Source organism: Setaria italica, chromosome V (assembly GCF_000263155.2).
Source record: "Setaria italica strain Yugu1 chromosome V, Setaria_italica_v2.0, whole genome shotgun sequence".
NCBI classification, from domain to species: Eukaryota; Viridiplantae; Streptophyta; class Magnoliopsida; order Poales; family Poaceae; genus Setaria; species Setaria italica.
Window position 1 is genome coordinate 34,244,951 of NC_028454.1, and position 17,705 is coordinate 34,262,655.

Genomic DNA, 17,705 nt, shown 5'->3' on the forward strand with positions numbered 1-17,705 from the left:
CATAGAAAAAGCACGCACATTTGCACAGATGAAGGCATGCCTATTATACTACTACGGAAATATCACTGCATGCATAGAAGTAAATCAGGCGCATCCAATTCGGTCATTCAATCACTTTGTAATCTTACTGTCTATCTAACTGATGAATCAATAGGTCAATACGCAAGGCACGAAGCACTTCTTGTGCCAAATCAAGCGCATGGTGGATTTAATTAAATCAATCAGCACTTCAGAAGGAAACTTAAAAAATATCCAAAAAAGAACTTCGAATGGGATTTAAATCTCACGCATGGCACCTCCCCTTTGGCCTCGGCGCTACCGATGGCGGCATGCGCTTGGCCGGCGGAGCAGGCGCAAGCGGCAAAACTGCAGGCCCTCGTGCGCTCGACTACCGCCGCCCACCTGCACCTCCCGCCCGAGCTGCACGCCTGGGCACCTGTGCCCGAGCCCGCGTCGTGTGCCCTCCGCCTAGCCGCGCGCGCCCGCTCCCCGCGCCCCGCCCGAAGGCTCGCCGCTGGCCTCCTGGTGCCGCCGTCGCACCCAGCCGTGAGAGGATTGAGAGAGAGGGGGATCCGGATTCCGGGGAGAGAGACGACGAGAGGTAGGTCAGGTCGGCCTCTTGAAGCAATATGGAAGATAAGGGGCAACTTTGGCCGCGTTCGATTTATTGAGAAGTTTAATCCGTGTTACATCGAATATTTGAAGGTTAATTATGAGGATTAAATATAAGTTAATTATAAAACTAATTGCACAGATGGAGGCTAAACGGCGAGATGAATCTATTAAGCCTAATTAATCCATCATTAGCAAATGTTTACTGTAGCATCATATTGTCAAATCATAGACTAATTAGGCTTAATAGATTCGTCTCGCCGTTTAGCCTCCAGCTGGGTAATGAGTTTTGTAAATAATCTACGTTTAATACTCCTAATTAGTATCTAAATATTCGATGTGACATGTGCTAAAAATAAGTCAGAGGAACCAAACAACCCCATCTGTTCGCATGGCTTTTGTTATTTTTCTAATTGCTTTATTCCAGGTGTTGGTAACAGATTTAGAATACGGGCAAACACGTTCGTTTTTTACAAGCGGGGTACAACAGATTTAGAATACGGGCAAACCCGTTCGTTTTTTAAAAGCAGAGTAAAAACACAAAGTGGAAGAGAGTGGAGTAAAATCATAATTGCGGCTTAAAATAGGGTAAGAAGGCAACAATCCCATTAATAAATATTTAAATAATTAAACATATCAAAATAAATATAAAATAAATATTTCCATAAGCATATATATCCTTTAACAATATAAATAAGTACATTAATACATATAAGTGTAATTTATTCATTACATAAATAATATAATATATTTAAAATTAATATGGTTAGCCATATTAAAATTGAAGAAATGTTATCATTGTATATCATTACTGATATTAGATTAACATAATTATTCATTTATCATATAGATATTTTTAATAATTTAAATGGTGCACATCATTATTTTATTAACAATATTAAAATTAACATCATTTGTAGATAGCGTTGGATATTCCACATTTTTTTTCAAACACAAATCTGAAACTGAATGAAGAAAAATACTGAAAAGCGAATCCGGATACATTCCTTTAACATCATATTAAAAATAAATACAAATACAAATATCTATATTAGTATTTTTTATACGAGTGCATAATTTAGATATCACATCATATCCATCCCTAACCATCGTGCTACTGGCTACTGCGACCAGCGAACCGGCCCCATAAATACCCTTGCAAAGTACTAGGCTGAGCCGTAGAGAGCCGCCCCCAAGGCAGCGCTTACACCGTACACACACCGAGCCGCGAGCAATGGACGCCGCAGGAGGGAGGGATGGCGAGGAGAAGGAAGAGAAGAAGGGGAACGGTGGCGGCGCCGGCGAGAAGAGGGTGTCATTCACGGGTCTGTTCCGGTACGCCGACTGCACGGACGTCCTGCTGATGATCCTCGGCACGGTGGGGGCGATGGCCAACGGCGTCACTGAGCCCGTCATGACGGTTATCTTCGGCCAGGTCATCAACGCCTTCGGCGGTGCCATCGGCGTGGACGACGTCCTCAGCCGCGTCAACAAGGTGAGCTCGCCGGAGACACCTCCGCCACGCTACCTAGCTATCTCGTTGCTTGCCATTCTCTTCTCCGTAGCACATCTGCACATGTATGGCCGCGGAGACGGCCGTGATCGGGCCGAGGTCAAATCCCGTCTCATGGCGGTCTGATGATCTGACCGAGATGGAAAGCTCTGTTAAATCTTGGCGTTTGTGCTTTCTTTCACTGCCCCAGGAGAATGATGGGGCGCGTATCCTGCCTTTTGGCGCCATTAGTCATATGGTGTTTGCTCTCTTTTCATCTTTTAATTTCTATCAAAATTTGCTATTTCTTCTTGTTCTTGAATCTCGAGATAAAAGATGGATCGATACCAACTGAAACTGGTAGTCTGGTACTTATTAGAAATCAAAATGATTCCACGATCCCTGTTTTGACAGGAACTTAACTAGTGACTTCAAATATCAACAAGATGCCTTCCAATTCAAACGCGGGAAATGCTTTGCATGCAAAATATTGCACCGCTCCTTCATTCTTCTTGGAGTAGATTGTTCTCATCTGTTCAGCTATGCGTTTGAACCAAGTTTTAATATTTTCAGACCAAGGGGTCAAACTTTGCCAAAAAGAACCGTTTCAGGATAACAAACAACTCAACAGGGGAGCCTTACAATAATGAGTGACGAGTCCTCCTCCCCCCTTCCTGGCCGCTGGCGACCCTGCGGGCGCCCCCCCTCCCGACCACCCCCGCCTCGTCGGGCGCTGCTCCCTACCAGCCGCCTCCCAGCTCCACCGCCCCACACGCCGCTGCCTCCAGCGCCACCAACGCCACCCAATCCTCTGCCAACCCTGCCTCCGCCGCCCGCCGCGGCCCTCCTTTGCGGTGCCCCAACGCCCTGCGCTTCCGAGCATGCGGGCCGCCAGACTGGGTGACCATCGGCTTCACCTCCCCCCTGTGCCCCTTCCTGAGGACCCTCCGGCGACGCCCTCTCCTCTCCGAGCCTCTCGCCGGGTGAAGCCTTTTGGGATTACGCCCTGCGTAATTTCCACTCCGTCGTGCTCGCTCATGTCTCCGCCTCCCACGCCGCTGTTGTAGCCCTCGATCATCTGGGTGAGCCCATACCCCTGCCTCTCCTCTTGTCAGCTGCAATGGATGAAGAACACCATCAATTTCTGGCTTGATGGCAGTACGCCTCTAGTCCCCCTGCTCGAGGTTGCTCCTTTCATCTTTAGCCTCGATGTTGCCGCCCCTCCAATGCTCATTTCCTTCTCACTCTCGGGAATCTCCGCCATGGTTGATGCTGCATCCAATTCTTCCCGGACCTCGCAACGGTAACGGCCTCCATTCCCGGTTTGAACTCCCCTACCCCGTTCTTGATGGGATTCCCCTTGGGCTGTGAGTCCTCCTCTGGGCCACCTTCTCCTTCCGGCCCAACTGCGGCCTGCACTCCTCCTTCTGTTGGTGCGGCCTTCCCCCACCCTGAGGGTGCACCACTACGTGGATGTAATAGTCATCATCTCCGTTAGGCTTCTCCTGTCGTGCACATCGCCTTCACTCCATGCACCTGATGCCCACCCTCTTGTGGCGCTATCACCCCTGCGCCATCCACCTCTCCAGCTGGTGCCCATCTATCCGTCCTGCAGTGTGCCCGGTGCACGGGCCTGCTCCCCCTTCCCTCGATTCCCGGGTTCTTCCCCCCGCTCCCCGCCTCTCTATCTCCCACGCCATACACCCCGCAGAAAACCCCAATCCACCGCGCCTCCTTTGCCGCTGCTGCCGCCTCTCCTACCAAGCCACCACCGCAACCTTCACGCCCTCCGCCGCATGCGCCACTCCCGCCGCTCCACCGTCGCTGCTTCCGCTGCCTCACCCTCGATCATCATCGGGCGACATGTAGAGACCCCATTCGCTGTCGCCGCTGCTGGATATCCGGCCACTCCGAGCTCCACTGCAGGGCGCCCCCGCACCGCCTTGCCATGCCGTGCCTCAACTTCAATGGCGCCTCCGAGCAGAGCTCCCCTGGCTTCCCTCCCCTATCAGCCCGGCGCTCTACAACTTCCTCCTCATCCTCCAGGCTTACTCCCCAACCCGATCCCCCCGATGGACATGGAGCTGGACCTGGAGGAGGGGGAGATTCCACCGCGCCAGCCCCGGTAGCTGCTGATGCCGACTTCGATAGCTCCGACGATGCTCTCCTCGACACGGAGAATCTCCTGCTACCCCAGCACCCTGATTCCGTCGACGTCTTCATGTCGTCCTCCCACATGGCGTGCTTCACCCACCTCACTTACTCCATCATCGACCCGCCACATCAGGCGCCCAACGACGCCATCCGCGATTCCCTCGTGGCGCATGGTAGTAACCCGCGCGTCATGCTCACTCCTTCTTCCTACGGCGCCATGCTCATCATGTTCGAGTCCAATGCTGTGCACGAACACTCCATGAACGCGCAGCCCTTCCTTGGTCGCGAGCATTCCATCACCCTAGAGTGCCATGATGAGACGGCCAACCTCTTCCACTTCGAGCACGGTGCGCTCATCTCCCTCGCCATCAAGGACTTCCCCATGGAGCATTGGAACTGCGAGTGCATCATCTACTCCATGAGGCCCTACGCCAACCCGCACCTCATCGACCCGATCTACCTCCATGGGATTGACTTCTCCGCCGTCCTGCTCATGGTGAAAGCTTAAGGTGAGGCCGATATCCCGCTTGAGGAGTTCTTCAAAAACCATACTGGGCTGGGCACCTTCACTAGGGTTGAGATCATCCACGTCCTTGACCTGGAGGACTCTAACTCGGACTCCTGTGGGCCACCCTCGCGTAGCCCGGATCACCCGTCCCTTAGCAGCCCTACTAGCATATTGGAGGATGGCGACAACCTGGATGGGCTTGGTGTGGCAAGACTCAAATCTGGCCTCGCAGACGGCCCACCAGGCGGTGGTCCATCCACTGCACCCCCGCCTCCCACCCCCGGTGCGCCCAGTACGTGCATCATCGCCCACACCTACCTAGAAGGCCCGATGTATGCCCGGTGCGGGGACAGCCCCATGATGCTTCGCGACATCCTCCTTGTGCCCTTGGGCTGCAGGCGTGGGGACATCATCTTCCTAGAGGTACATGCCCGCCTGCTCCTCGTCAAACCGTCCTTTGTTGAGGTGTTCCTCCACCGCGGCTCTATTTTCGAGGTCGTGGTCACTGCTCCCGACGGTGACCGTGGTGTCTACAAGGTCCCACTATAGCCATTCTGCACAGACGTGCACGGGGACTAGGGCATGCTCATCGTCAACTTCTGCTTGGCGTCCGTGGGCTTCCTCCACTAGGTCTCCATCGTGGGCGAGCGACGGAACGTCTTCTTCTCCACGAACGTTGTCATGTGCGCCGCCTCTGGGCCCTAGCCGCCAGCGAACATCTCCCTCCGCTACACCATGCTCCTCTACGACGGTCCGGATTTGGCTGCCCTAGCGGCCATAGAGGTTGCAGTTCAGGCCCTCTTTCGCCGCAACTCCTGCCACCTCCGGTGGCGCTAGGTGCACTTGACGATGACCTCGTGGTAGGGACTGCCTCTTAGGAATTCCAGTTGGACGGGTTTGGACCCAAAACCTACGAGTTTTAGACCCGATGGGGGTGGGGGCAGGTCTGTTTCCCTCCCTCCCGCGGGTTTGCGGGTTCGGGGACCTGAAACTGGGTGGGGCGGGGGTGAGTTTCTAATCCCCTCCCCCCGCGGGTGACCCACGCGAGGCCCCGAATTACATTCCAGCCTAAAAATTAGATGTAGCCCAGCCCAACAAGCAATTGGAAACCTAGATATGTAAGCTCTCCCAACCCTATCCTCATCCTCCTACTCCACTGTCTGGCCCTCACCCTCGCCCCTCGCCTGTGTGCGCCGCCCACCGCCTGCTCCCCTCGCCCGCGCCCCTCGCCCGAGCACCACTGGCCGCCTGCGCCTCACATGTGAACTGTTGTCTTGCTCGAATTTCGGGGGGCCCGTTGGGTTTCGGGCACCCGTGGGTTTCGAGGGTGGGTGCACATTGTCAGTCAAAACAAGGTTTGAGTTTGGGGCGGGTTTTATTCTTGAGTTTCGGGAGCGGATCCGTGGAAGCTCCACCTGACCCCAACCCGTCCCATTGCCATCCCTACTACCTCTGAGGCACCAGCTGCTGCCCCCTGCCATCGGCTCCGGTGGGGAGCCTTGGCACTGCTGGTGTTGTTGCTGAGGTGAGCAGCTTTTTCTCCTCTAGCTTCAGCTCCCTCCAGCTCAAGGCCCCCGTCACCGTGGCTGACAACTACACCGTCTTCCGTGCACCCTCCGACGATGATGCCCTGACCATGCTCCCTCTACCTTAGCAATGGTTTGCGGACTCCACTACCTCCATGGCCTTGAAGCCGACGACCTCAAGTCTCCCAACCTCACGCTACGCCCTCGACGCGCCCTCAACATGACATCTAGATGATCCCGGTGACCGCGCTCCACCCAGAGACTGTTGCAGCCCAGGTAGAGGTCATTGCTGCGGCCTCCAATGACATCCTCACTCCACCAGCGTTGGCGGTAAACATCGACCTAATTTTCCATGAGACACTCACCCAGCCACGCTTGCCCCGGCGTCGCCACTTGATGATGGCCGCAGGTGCAGCCTTCGTCTCCACACCAAGGAACACCCACAGCAGGAGACAGTGGCTACAGCCGTGGTACGCATCAAGAAGCGCAAGTACGACACCGACGGTCACCCTGCCTCCTCCTCCTCCAGCGTCCACCACATCAGCTCCGACTCCAACTCCGACGATGGCTCGACTCCTCTGGTGACTCCTCAGGCTCCACCGTGCTCGCTGCTGCCGCTACGTAGGACATCGCCTCTTCTACTGCTGCTGCTCCAGCACCTCCGACATGGAAGGTTGAGGACCTATAGCTGCTGGGCCGCGCGTGTCATGTTTCTAATAGCTACCTCTCCTCCATGGCCCACCTCCCTACCCCGCAGGTGGAGAACCTCGACTAGATGATGCGTCCTCTCTTCGACATGCTCCAAGGACCCTTTTGCTGCTACGATTGCGACGATGTCGCCATTTATGTAATCTGCGCACGCTAGAAGAAACTCTACCCTGATGATCTCGAGGCTGGCTTATATTGGCGCCCATGTATGAACCTTCAGAGCCTGTTGTGCCTTGCACGACGACTCTTGCTGTCGGAACATGGTTGGGGCTCCCCCTTCATGTTTTATTGCTTGTTTGCTTCTTTCCTCGGGGTTGCTTGCTTGATCCTCACATTGGTGTAGTTCTGGTTCTTCCATGGGTAGCCATCCAAGATAGATCTCCATCCTTTCCTGGAATGTTCACGGCCTGGGTGACAAGAACAAATGCAGTCATACTCGGCTTGCGTTTTCCTTCCCCCTCTATTGCTTGCCTCCAAGAAACCAAACTGCCTAACATCTCCCAATTCAAAGCTGACACCTTCCTCCCTCACCGCCTTGCCTCCTCCTTCTCCTTCCAGCCCTTCATTGGCATCTCAGGTAGTGTTCTAACAGCCTGGGACCCAAACCTACTCTCCCTAACTTCCTCCTCAGCGCGCCGCTTCACTTTAACCACAACCTTCCAAGCCACCACCACAAACCTATCCTTCACCATCACCAATTGTTATGGCTCCTGCGACGCCCCTACCAAACCCCTTTTCCTTGATGAACTTGCTCAAATATGCACCTCCACCACCGACCCTTGGTCACTTCCAGCGGATTTCAACCTCATTCACTTGCCAACTGAGTGGTCAAATGATAATTTTGATCATGTCAAGGCCACCCTCTTTAACAATGCTATTGACTCCATGGCTATGTAGGAGATCCCTTGTTGGACAGATGCTTCACCTAGTCCAACCACCAAGAAGAACCAATCCTCACCAAGCTTGACCGGTTCTTCATCAAATATGACTAGAGCTCCTTGATCCCTGGTGCGGCTGTCACCTCCACCTTGGCATATAAGTCTAATCACTGTTAGCTCTTCCTCACCGCCTCGACCACTATCCCCCGCCGGTGATCTTCTGGTTCAACAACCACTGGGTACGCCTCGAAGTCTTCACACAACTAATCCAAGGTCTACCAGTGGAATTGGGACCATGTTGTCGACGATCTTCTCAGTCTACTAGACCACTTCCACCAAGGCACCGCAAAACTGCACAGGCTCAACAAGGCATTTCTTGCGCTTCTGTCCAAGAAGGAATCATCTGTCTTGCCTAAGGACTTGAGGCCTATTTTGTTACATAATTGTGCAACCAAGATCTGCTCCAAAGCCTTGACCATGCGCCTGCAACCTTGCATCTCCCAGCTAGTGCACTTGGATCAAACTGGGTTCCTCAAAGGCGGTGCATCACTGAAAACTTTGTTTACGCAGCTGAAATTGTGCAATGCTGCCACAAGCATGGTGCGGCCGCCATTGTTCTTAAATTGAACTTCCGCAAGGCTTTTGATTCCATCAACTGGGAGGCTATGGAATCATTTCTCCAAGCGAAAGGCTTTCCTGACCTTTGGTGCCAATGGATCAACCTCCTCAACGTCTCCAGTCAGGTAGAGGTGGTTCTCAATGGTGTGCCAGGGAAATGGATTCAGTGTAAGAAGGGCCTGCGCCAAGGAGACCTATTATCGCCCTACCTATTCATCCTCATGGCTGATCTACTTCAACAGATGATCCTGCATGCCTCTAACCTTGGACAGTTGTGCCACCCGCTTGTCAACAACTTGTCGTGCCCCGTGCTACAGTATGCTAATGACACCTTGATCATCCTTCAAGCTGACACCACCTAGCTAACGCGCTTGAAAGAATTGCTGGACACCTTCTCCGCCACGATCGGGCTTTACATCAACTATGATAAGAGCACCTTCCTCCCCATTGGCGTCGTGGCCAGCGATGCCTCTCTCATGGCTTCGATCCTGGGGTGCCAATTTGCCTCCTTCCCCCAAACCTACCTAGGGCTGACGCTGTCTGCCTACAAGCTTCGCCTCTCTAACATGATGCTGATGGTGAGAGCTGTTGACAATTATGTTCTAGGATGGTGTGGCCCTTGCTCACCCCAAGTGGTCAGACTACACTGGCCAATGCCGTGCTTGGTGCTCGTGCTGTCTGTGTCATGTGTTCTAAGCTCCTTCCTGCTACTACGGTCCAAGTCATTGACATCATGAGGCGTGTTTGTTGATGGCAGTTAGCACGCCAGTTTGTTAACCACAAGCGCACGGATCATCGTAGTTTTTCTTTTAGAGTATTCCATCCAAGGTTTATCAATCCGTGGATTGGCAGCGAACTAACTAGAGTTTTCCATCTAATCTAACGGATCTAATCCTAACATGAAGCATAGATTGCATATGAAGAGGGTAATCTTGGTGTAAAGGTAAATTATGAGAACAGGTAGATCACATCCACATATATGTATATGATAAAACACCATCAAGGGTAGTAAGAGCCTATCGTCTTCTAGCTGTAGTTCTAGCTAACAAGCAAGTACAACATGCATCTCATCCAAAGCAATCTTTAAACTACTACCTCCGGTCAACCTCCCGAAAACCCCCACCTTACACAAACCAAATCCTGTCACGATCCTCTCTATCAGTGCACACAGTTTAAGGGCAGAAACACAAGTGAACATATCTAAATATCATGAAGGGTCAAATACTAGATCTAATCACCATGATTACATAAAGCATGCTATGAAATCTAACCTCGAATTAGACTAAGGAACAAGCATATTCATGATAAGAAGAAAGCATAAAAGGAGACAACAGAGTCGCTAATAGATCGGATGACGTGAAGAATATTTCTCATATAATAGATGTATTTAGATCATCACCATCGAGTACATACCATTGATGATCATAACTAGCTCCTGAACTCCACCATGACACAACCGCGCAGGGAGGTCATGGTGGCTAGGGTCGGCCTAAGCCATCTCCTAGACAACTACGAAGATTTGCAGCGGCCCTCAGCTCCCTCTAGTGGATGTCCTTCGTTTCGTTGAGTTCTCGTGGATGGATGCCGAGGCTCGGTGAATTTTTGAGGTATTTATAGTCCGGGGAGCGCATGGTGAAAATTGGAAGGAGAGAGAAGTAAGGAAATCCTCAGGTCGATCGGCCTGAGGGGTCCAGGCTGATCGGCCTGGCCCTTCCTTATGGTCTCTCGTACCCTCCTTCGTCACCAAGTCTTCTTTGATGATATGGAAACTTATTTTTACTTGCATGCAGGAATTGCACGTCGATAGCCTCAGGATAAGGATGGATCTTGATATCTTTCCAAAGTTCTGCTTGCTTCTGAACTTGTCATATCTTATGAAACTTAGCCCCTAAATAATCTTGGAGAAGTCTTCGCCGAAGATGAGCATGATCGGGGCCCTGAGGACCCTAGGCCGATCGGCCTGGGCCTCTATAGGCCGATCGGCCTAGGCCCTTTTTGCACCCGTTAGCCTTCGTCTTTCTTTGGATTATTGCTTGTTGAGGGCCTTGTCCAATTATGCTCCAATATAGTCCAATTTCCTGCAAAAACAGAATGTCCTCCAAAATACAATGCATATGCGAAAACAGGATTATTTTAGGTGTCAAGTAGCGGATTAGTATAAGAAAAATAGCATTAAAAGTGTGTCAATAACGAGCGTCAACAGTATTTTCATCTGGACGGGAGACTCCACCTGCCATGGCAGCCAGTGCGAAGTTGTTTGGAAGATGGTCTGTTGGGACAAGAGCAGCGGCGGCTGGGTGTCAAAGATCTTGCTTGCCAAAACTGAAGTCTGCTGATCAAGTTCTTGAGTAAACTCCACCAGCCTTCTACCACCAACTGGCAGCGCTGGTTCCACAGCTTCTATGGGCATGAAGCTGGCCGAGACCTTAGCGATACCCACCACCTTGATACTCCAACATGGTCCATGCTCCTGCCACTCCTACCGGAATTCCGGCGCTGCACGACCGTCCACCTGGGCGACGGCCTCTCCGTCAGCTTCTGGCACGACCACTGGATTGGGCTGGATTGGGCCGCAGCTGCTGGCTTCCACCTTCCGGGCTCTGTTCTCCTTCTGCCGGCGATCCAACATTTCTGTCCACCACGCTTGGGCGGAAGGGCAGTGGGATCTCCAGCTCCACCCCCGGCTCAGCACCGCCGCGACCGCAGAGCTGACCGTCCTGCTCTCCGCTCTCCAGCACGCCCAGCCGGACGTGCCCGACCGTCGCGGTATTGGCGTTCAGCTGCAACCCTTCTCTACGTCGGGATTCTACAGTTGCCATAGAGAGCTCCTCCCTCCTGATCCTTTTGCACCCTGCATTTGGAACAACGCCGCCATCCCAAGGTGCAAGCACTTCCTTTGGCTGGTTCATCGACAGCGCCTACCATCTGCTGCACTTCTCCATCACCGACACATCATCGATTCCCCGCTCTGTGCATTCTGTGGTGAATATGAGGATCAGGAACACCTCCTTCTCCGCTGCCCGCGAGTGCGCCGTCTCTGGAGACAGGATGGCTGGTCAATGGTGCCATACCTCGGCACATTCCATGGCTTATGGGACATACCGGAGCTCTCGGAGTCCGCTGATGCAGTCCGCTCCACCGTCATCACCGCTCTGTTGTGGAACATCTGGAAGATGCGTAACTCCGTCGTCTTCAACACTGTCTACCAACCGATGCGCCTCACCATCTTTGCTGTGGCTTCAGACCTGGAATTATGGAAGCATCGTGTGCGCCGCTCTACGCTAGTTGATGCACTGCTGCAATGGAGTTTAATTTTTAGCAACATTGTAACCTAAATGCTCCCCACCCCTATGTACTCTACTTTCGCAAATCTTGTATGCACCAAATTTGCATATTAATACAAAAGTTCAGGCCGGCTACTTGCCTGCCATAGTTCCCCTCCAAAAAAAAAAAAACAAACAACTAACTCAACGCTCCAGGGACCAACTAGCAGCATAATTTTTAACATTTAATTTATTTTCTTCGGGGAATGTTTTTTTCTTTCTCACATGGGAGCTCACTTGTATTAAGATAAAATGTCTAGTCCATTTACAATGTGTTTTTCTGAAAGCTGCCTTTCTGAAGTAGGAATACGATCAATTAGCTAAACACAGTAACTTTAGGTTATTCCAGTTGATTGCAACTTGTATAATATGACCATGTGGAACAGAGTTACTATAATTGATAACCAACCACCACAGGTAATGGCTGGAATCTTTCCTGATCAAAGATCCGGAACTCTGTCCAAGAATAGGGTTTGAGATCATCCACACTGTCAAATTTGTCGGTTGCATGTTTTTTGGCGGCAGTTTTTTTAATATGGTTCCTGAATAAAATAAAGTCATGGCAAAACTTTCATAAAAATTCATTTCCTTGCATTCTTTTTCGAAACATGAGTACATTTCTCACCCTGCTGCTGTTCCACTTTACTTTCCTTTCAGGCACTTCTGAATTTTGTCTACCTGGGCATTGCAACAGCGGTTGTGTCCTTTCTCCGTAAGTACGAGTAGACTTTGCTAACCCTTTCAATCTTCATATCCGCTTGCACTCTGCATCACAAGCTGACATTGCTGCAAATCCTGCTGCAAACGATCCCATCGATAGTAAAAAGAATCATGCATTACGTACAATAAAAAGATAAGCTTAACAAAAAGAAGCTTGTCGCATATACCAGCTTGCGCTCATACCAGTGTGTCAACTTTCAAACATGGAAGCTGTCATCACGGAGCAGAGTCCAACTTTGACTTTTGTTATGTACTTTCAAAGAAGGGTACAGAAAGTTTGTGTTCAGCAGTTCATGATAGTGGTTACAAAGCCAACATGTTTAGATACAATAAAAGGTGTACGATTAAAGCATTGCTTCGTCAGCAAACTGATTTTAGAAAAATCTAGTGCATGTTTAAGGCATATATATGATGCTCGTAGCCTCATACCAATATAATTGAATTCAATGCATTTTTGTGCAGAGGTGTCATGCTGGACAATGACAGGAGAAAGGCAGGCAACACGAATTAGATCTCTGTACCTTAAATCTGTCCTGAGACAAGAAATAGCATTCTTTGATGTCGAAATGACAACTGGGCAACTAGTTTCAAGAATGTCTGGTGATACCGTGTTGGTTCAGGATGCCATTGGTGAGAAGGTAAATAGCTCCCCTCTATAAAAATGAAGAGTGCAGAAGCAAACTTTGTGTTGACTATCACCAGCTTATATCGAAACTTGCACAATTTGACTCTTACGAAACTCTTCAGGTCGGCAAGTTCCAACAACATATTGCTACCTTCATAGGTGGCTTTGTAATAGCATTCATAAAAGGATGGCTTTTATCTCTTGTCATGTTGGCATGCATACCTCCAGTTGTTGTGGCTGGAGGAATGGTCTCAAAAATGCTTTTTAAAATCTCTAGCAAGGGGCAAACATCATACGGTGAAGCAGGGAATGTAGTCGAACAGACGCTTGGGGCCATTAAAACAGTGAGTTCAATGCACTCGGTGACTGAATAACGACAAAGAGAAATCACTACATTTTCAATGTGACATGCACTCACCGGTTTTCTTCTGGCTACATCTGTAAAACAGGTTGTCTCCTTCAACGGTGAGAAGCAGGCTATTGCAGCGTACAATAAACTCATACACAAGGCATACAAGGCAGCTGTTGAGGAAGGAATTACCAATGGTTTTGGCATGGGGTCTGTTTTCTGTATATTTTTCTCAAGCTATGGTTTAGCCATATGGTATGGTGGCAAGTTGATTCTTAGCAAAGGTTACTCAGGAGGAGATGTCATCAATATCTTGTTAGCTATAATAACTGGGGCAATGTGAGTTTCTCTAAATCGAGATAAAGAAATTCTTTTGATGATCCATGTTGTATGATCCATGTTGTCGATTTCCAACGTTTTGTGCAGGTCGTTAGGTAATGCAACACCCTGCTTGGCAGCCTTTGCAGAAGGACGATCTGCAGCATACAGATTGTTCGCAACAATCAAGAGGAAACCGGAAATTGACCCTGACGACCCAAGCGGCAAGCAGTTAGAAGACATCAAGGGTGATGTTGACCTGAAGGATGTGTACTTTAGCTACCCAGCAAGACCAGATCAACTAATATTTGATGGATTCTCATTACATGTGTCTAGCGGCACTACAATGGCTATAGTTGGGGAGAGTGGAAGTGGCAAGTCAACTGTCATAAGTCTTGTGGAGAGATTCTATGATCCACAGGCTGGTGAGGTTTTAATTGATGGCATTAACATTAAGAGCTTGCGGCTTGATTGGATAAGAGGGAAGATCGGTCTTGTTAACCAAGAACCATTGCTCTTTATGACATCTATCAAAGATAACATATCATATGGCAAAGAGGATGCAACAATTGAAGAGATCAAAGGAGCAGCTGAGCTTGCTAATGCAGCAAATTTCATTGACAAATTGCCCAACGTATGCCACAGATCCAATGAATTAACTTCTGTACATCCTGTATCTTATATTGAGCTCAGTGCTAATATTTTTCTGTTTCTCTCATACCAGGGCTATGACACGATGGTTGGCCAACGTGGCGCTCAGCTCTCAGGGGGCCAAAAGCAAAGGATTGCTATTGCAAGAGCAATAATTAAAGACCCCAGAATTCTGTTGTTAGATGAGGCGACTAGTGCATTGGATGTTGAGTCAGAGAGGATTGTTCAGGAAGCACTGAATAGGATCATGGTGAATAGAACAACAATTGTGGTTGCACATCGTCTGAGTACTGTGAGGAATGCCGATTGCATATCAGTTGTTCAACAAGGGAAAATAGTTGAACAAGGTTAGGATCCCTTTTCCATTGTGCATAGTGCATTTGCGTTCATTACATGCACACCATGTTTTAACTAAGCAATCAATTCCTTGAATCAAAAAATATTTCACAGGACCCCATGATGAATTGATAATGAACCCTGATGGTGCTTATTCTCAACTTATTCGTCTGCAAGAAAGCCAAGAAGAAGAGGAACAGAAATTAGAACGTCGCATGTCTGATAAAAGGTCTAAAAGTAGAAGCCTCTCACTGAAGCGATCGATAGGCAGAGGTTCTGCAGGAAACAGCAGTCGGCATTCTTCGACGGTCCCATTTGGTATGCCTGGTTCAGTTGGGTTGCTCGAAGACAATGATACAAACGGGGAGAATCAGAAAGAGCAGGCTGATGATAGTGAGGCCCCAAAGAAAGCTCCTATGGGACGGCTTGCTGCTCTAAACAAGCCAGAGGTACCGATTCTTTTGTTAGGAGCACTAGCTGCTGGAGTGCATGGAGTGCTTTTTCCAATGTTTGGGCTATTGATCTCCAATGCCATCAAAACTTTCTATGAGCCGCCTGACAAACTAAGAAAGGATTCAAGCTTTTGGGGTTTGATGTGTGTTGTGCTGGGTATTGTATCGATAATATCAGTACCAGTGGAGTTTTTCTTGTTTGGTGTCGCAGGGGGGAAGCTTATCGAGCGTATTCGTGCCTTGTCATTTCGGAGCATTGTGCACCAAGAAGTTGCTTGGTTTGATGATCCCAAAAACTCCAGGTTGACTACCATCGTTTTGTTCAATGTAGTATTTTCTTTATTTCTACTTAAGGGATTACTAATGGCCAAATTCCATCTTACAGTGGAGCACTTGGTGCAAAGTTGTCAGTTGATGCTCTAAATGTCCGAAGATTAGTGGGTGATAACTTGGCCTTGTTAGCTCAGGTCACCTCATCGCTAATCACTGGATTGGTCATTGCTTTTGTGGCAGACTGGAAGCTCACATTGATCATCCTTTGTGCAATGCCACTATCGGGTGCTCAAGGATATGCACAAGTTAAGTTTTTGAAGGGCTTCAGTCAAGATGCCAAGGTAATATATGTAAAAAAACAGGCCATCAGGTTGTTCTTGTCATTATACAAAATATGAAATAACAATTGAAACTAAGATCTGCATTTATTTTGTCATTGAGGTCTTCAAATTACATAAGAATAATGATCACTCTAGATATTATATTTTGAATACATGCTAAATGACAATGTATTGTTGTTTCTGCAGATGCTGTATGAAGATGCAAGTCAAGTGGCCACTGATGCTATCAGTAGTATCAGGACTGTAGCTTCTTTCTGTGCTGAGAAAAGAGTCATGGCAATCTATGATCATAAATGTGAAGCTTCAAAGAATCAAGGGGTCAGAACAGGAATGGTTGGTGGCCTTGGTTTTGGTTTCTCATTCATGATGATGTACCTTACATATGGCCTTTGTTTCTATGTTGGAGGGCAATTCGTGCGTCATAACAAATCTACTTTTGCAGACGTTTTCAAGGTTAGAAAATGCATCATGTCAATAGTATTTTCTTCCTTCAACTTCCTATTGAAGATTTGATTTTAACACGTGTCTTGCAGGTTTTCTTTGCACTGATGCTGGCAACAATTGGCATATCTCAAACAAGTGCATTGGCTTCTGATTCTACAAAGGCGAAGGATTCATCTGTCTCCATATTTGCTTTATTGGACCGAAAGTCGAAAGTTGACTCAAGCAGTGACGAAGGTTTGACATTAGACGAGGTCAAGGGTGACATCGACTTCAGACATGTTAGCTTCAAGTATCCAAGCCGTCCAGATGTTCAAATCTTCAGTGATTTTACCCTACACATACCCTCCGGGAAGGTTAGCCTAACATCTCTCTGCAATGCAATATCTTCTCAGTGATATAATCAGCTGCTTACTCCTTTTATGGTTTTACACAGACTGTTGCACTTGTGGGAGAGAGTGGCAGTGGAAAATCAACAGTAATTTCTTTGCTGGAACGATTCTACAATCCTGACTCTGGTACCATCTCACTAGATGGGGTAGAAATCAAGAGCCTAAAGGTCGATTGGCTAAGGGACCAAATAGGGCTGGTGGGCCAAGAGCCTGTGCTCTTCAACGACACAATCCGCGCCAACATAGCATATGGGAAGCACGGGGAGGTCACTGAGGAGGAGCTCCTGAAGGTCGCAAAGGCAGCCAATGCGCATGAGTTCATATCAAGCCTTCCCCAGGGGTATGACACCACTGTTGGAGAGAGGGGGGTTCAGCTATCTGGTGGCCAGAAGCAGCGGGTGGCCATCGCAAGGGCCATACTAAAAGATCCAAAGATTCTTCTTCTTGATGAGGCAACGAGCGCCTTGGATGCTGAGTCTGAGCGAATTGTGCAAGATGCCTTGGACAATGTCATGGTTGGCAGGACCACAGTTATTGTGGCACACCGCCTCTCGACGATCAAAAGTGCTGATATTATTGCAGTTCTCAAGGATGGCGTGATTGTGGAGAAAGGAAGACATGAGACGCTGATGAACATCAAAGATGGATTCTACGCTTCGCTAGTTGAACTTCGTTCAGCTTCGTCATAGTACCTAGCTAGGTTAAGAATTTTGTTCGCATCACTAGGCATTGTACATCTTCCTTGATTCTTCTCTTTGTTTTTATATAGTTATATGGTGTGCTACGAATTCATTGGGATTTACCGATTTACAGAAGAACTTCGAGAAGTAAACTTCTCTTTGCATCACTGTAAGCTTTTGGTTGACATTTTGAACTATGGACTCTGTGTAGATACGCAAAGAGGTCATGATTTGTGCAACTATGTGGCTCTACTGATCCCCGAAGTACAACGCAAACTTGTTTGGAAGGGCAGTTTGGATCCTGATCC

At 49.0% G+C, this 17,705-nt stretch overlaps 1 protein-coding gene across 1 annotated transcript; it reads left to right on the top strand.

The window, feature by feature from the left end:
* The first annotated feature begins 321 nt into the window (after positions 1-321).
* LOC101771524 (ABC transporter B family member 4) lies at positions 322-17,424 on the top strand. The gene is made up of 13 exons (XM_022826716.1): positions 322-546; positions 1,922-2,107; positions 12,477-12,531; positions 13,002-13,177; positions 13,287-13,508; positions 13,614-13,852; positions 13,940-14,465; positions 14,556-14,829; positions 14,933-15,572; positions 15,656-15,884; positions 16,071-16,337; positions 16,418-16,681; positions 16,762-17,424. The coding sequence occupies exons 1-13, from the start codon at positions 322-324 to the stop codon at positions 17,404-17,406; spliced, it is 3,948 nt and encodes a 1,315-aa protein (XP_022682451.1). The 3' UTR covers positions 17,407-17,424.
* Positions 17,425-17,705: the final 281 nt, after the last annotated feature.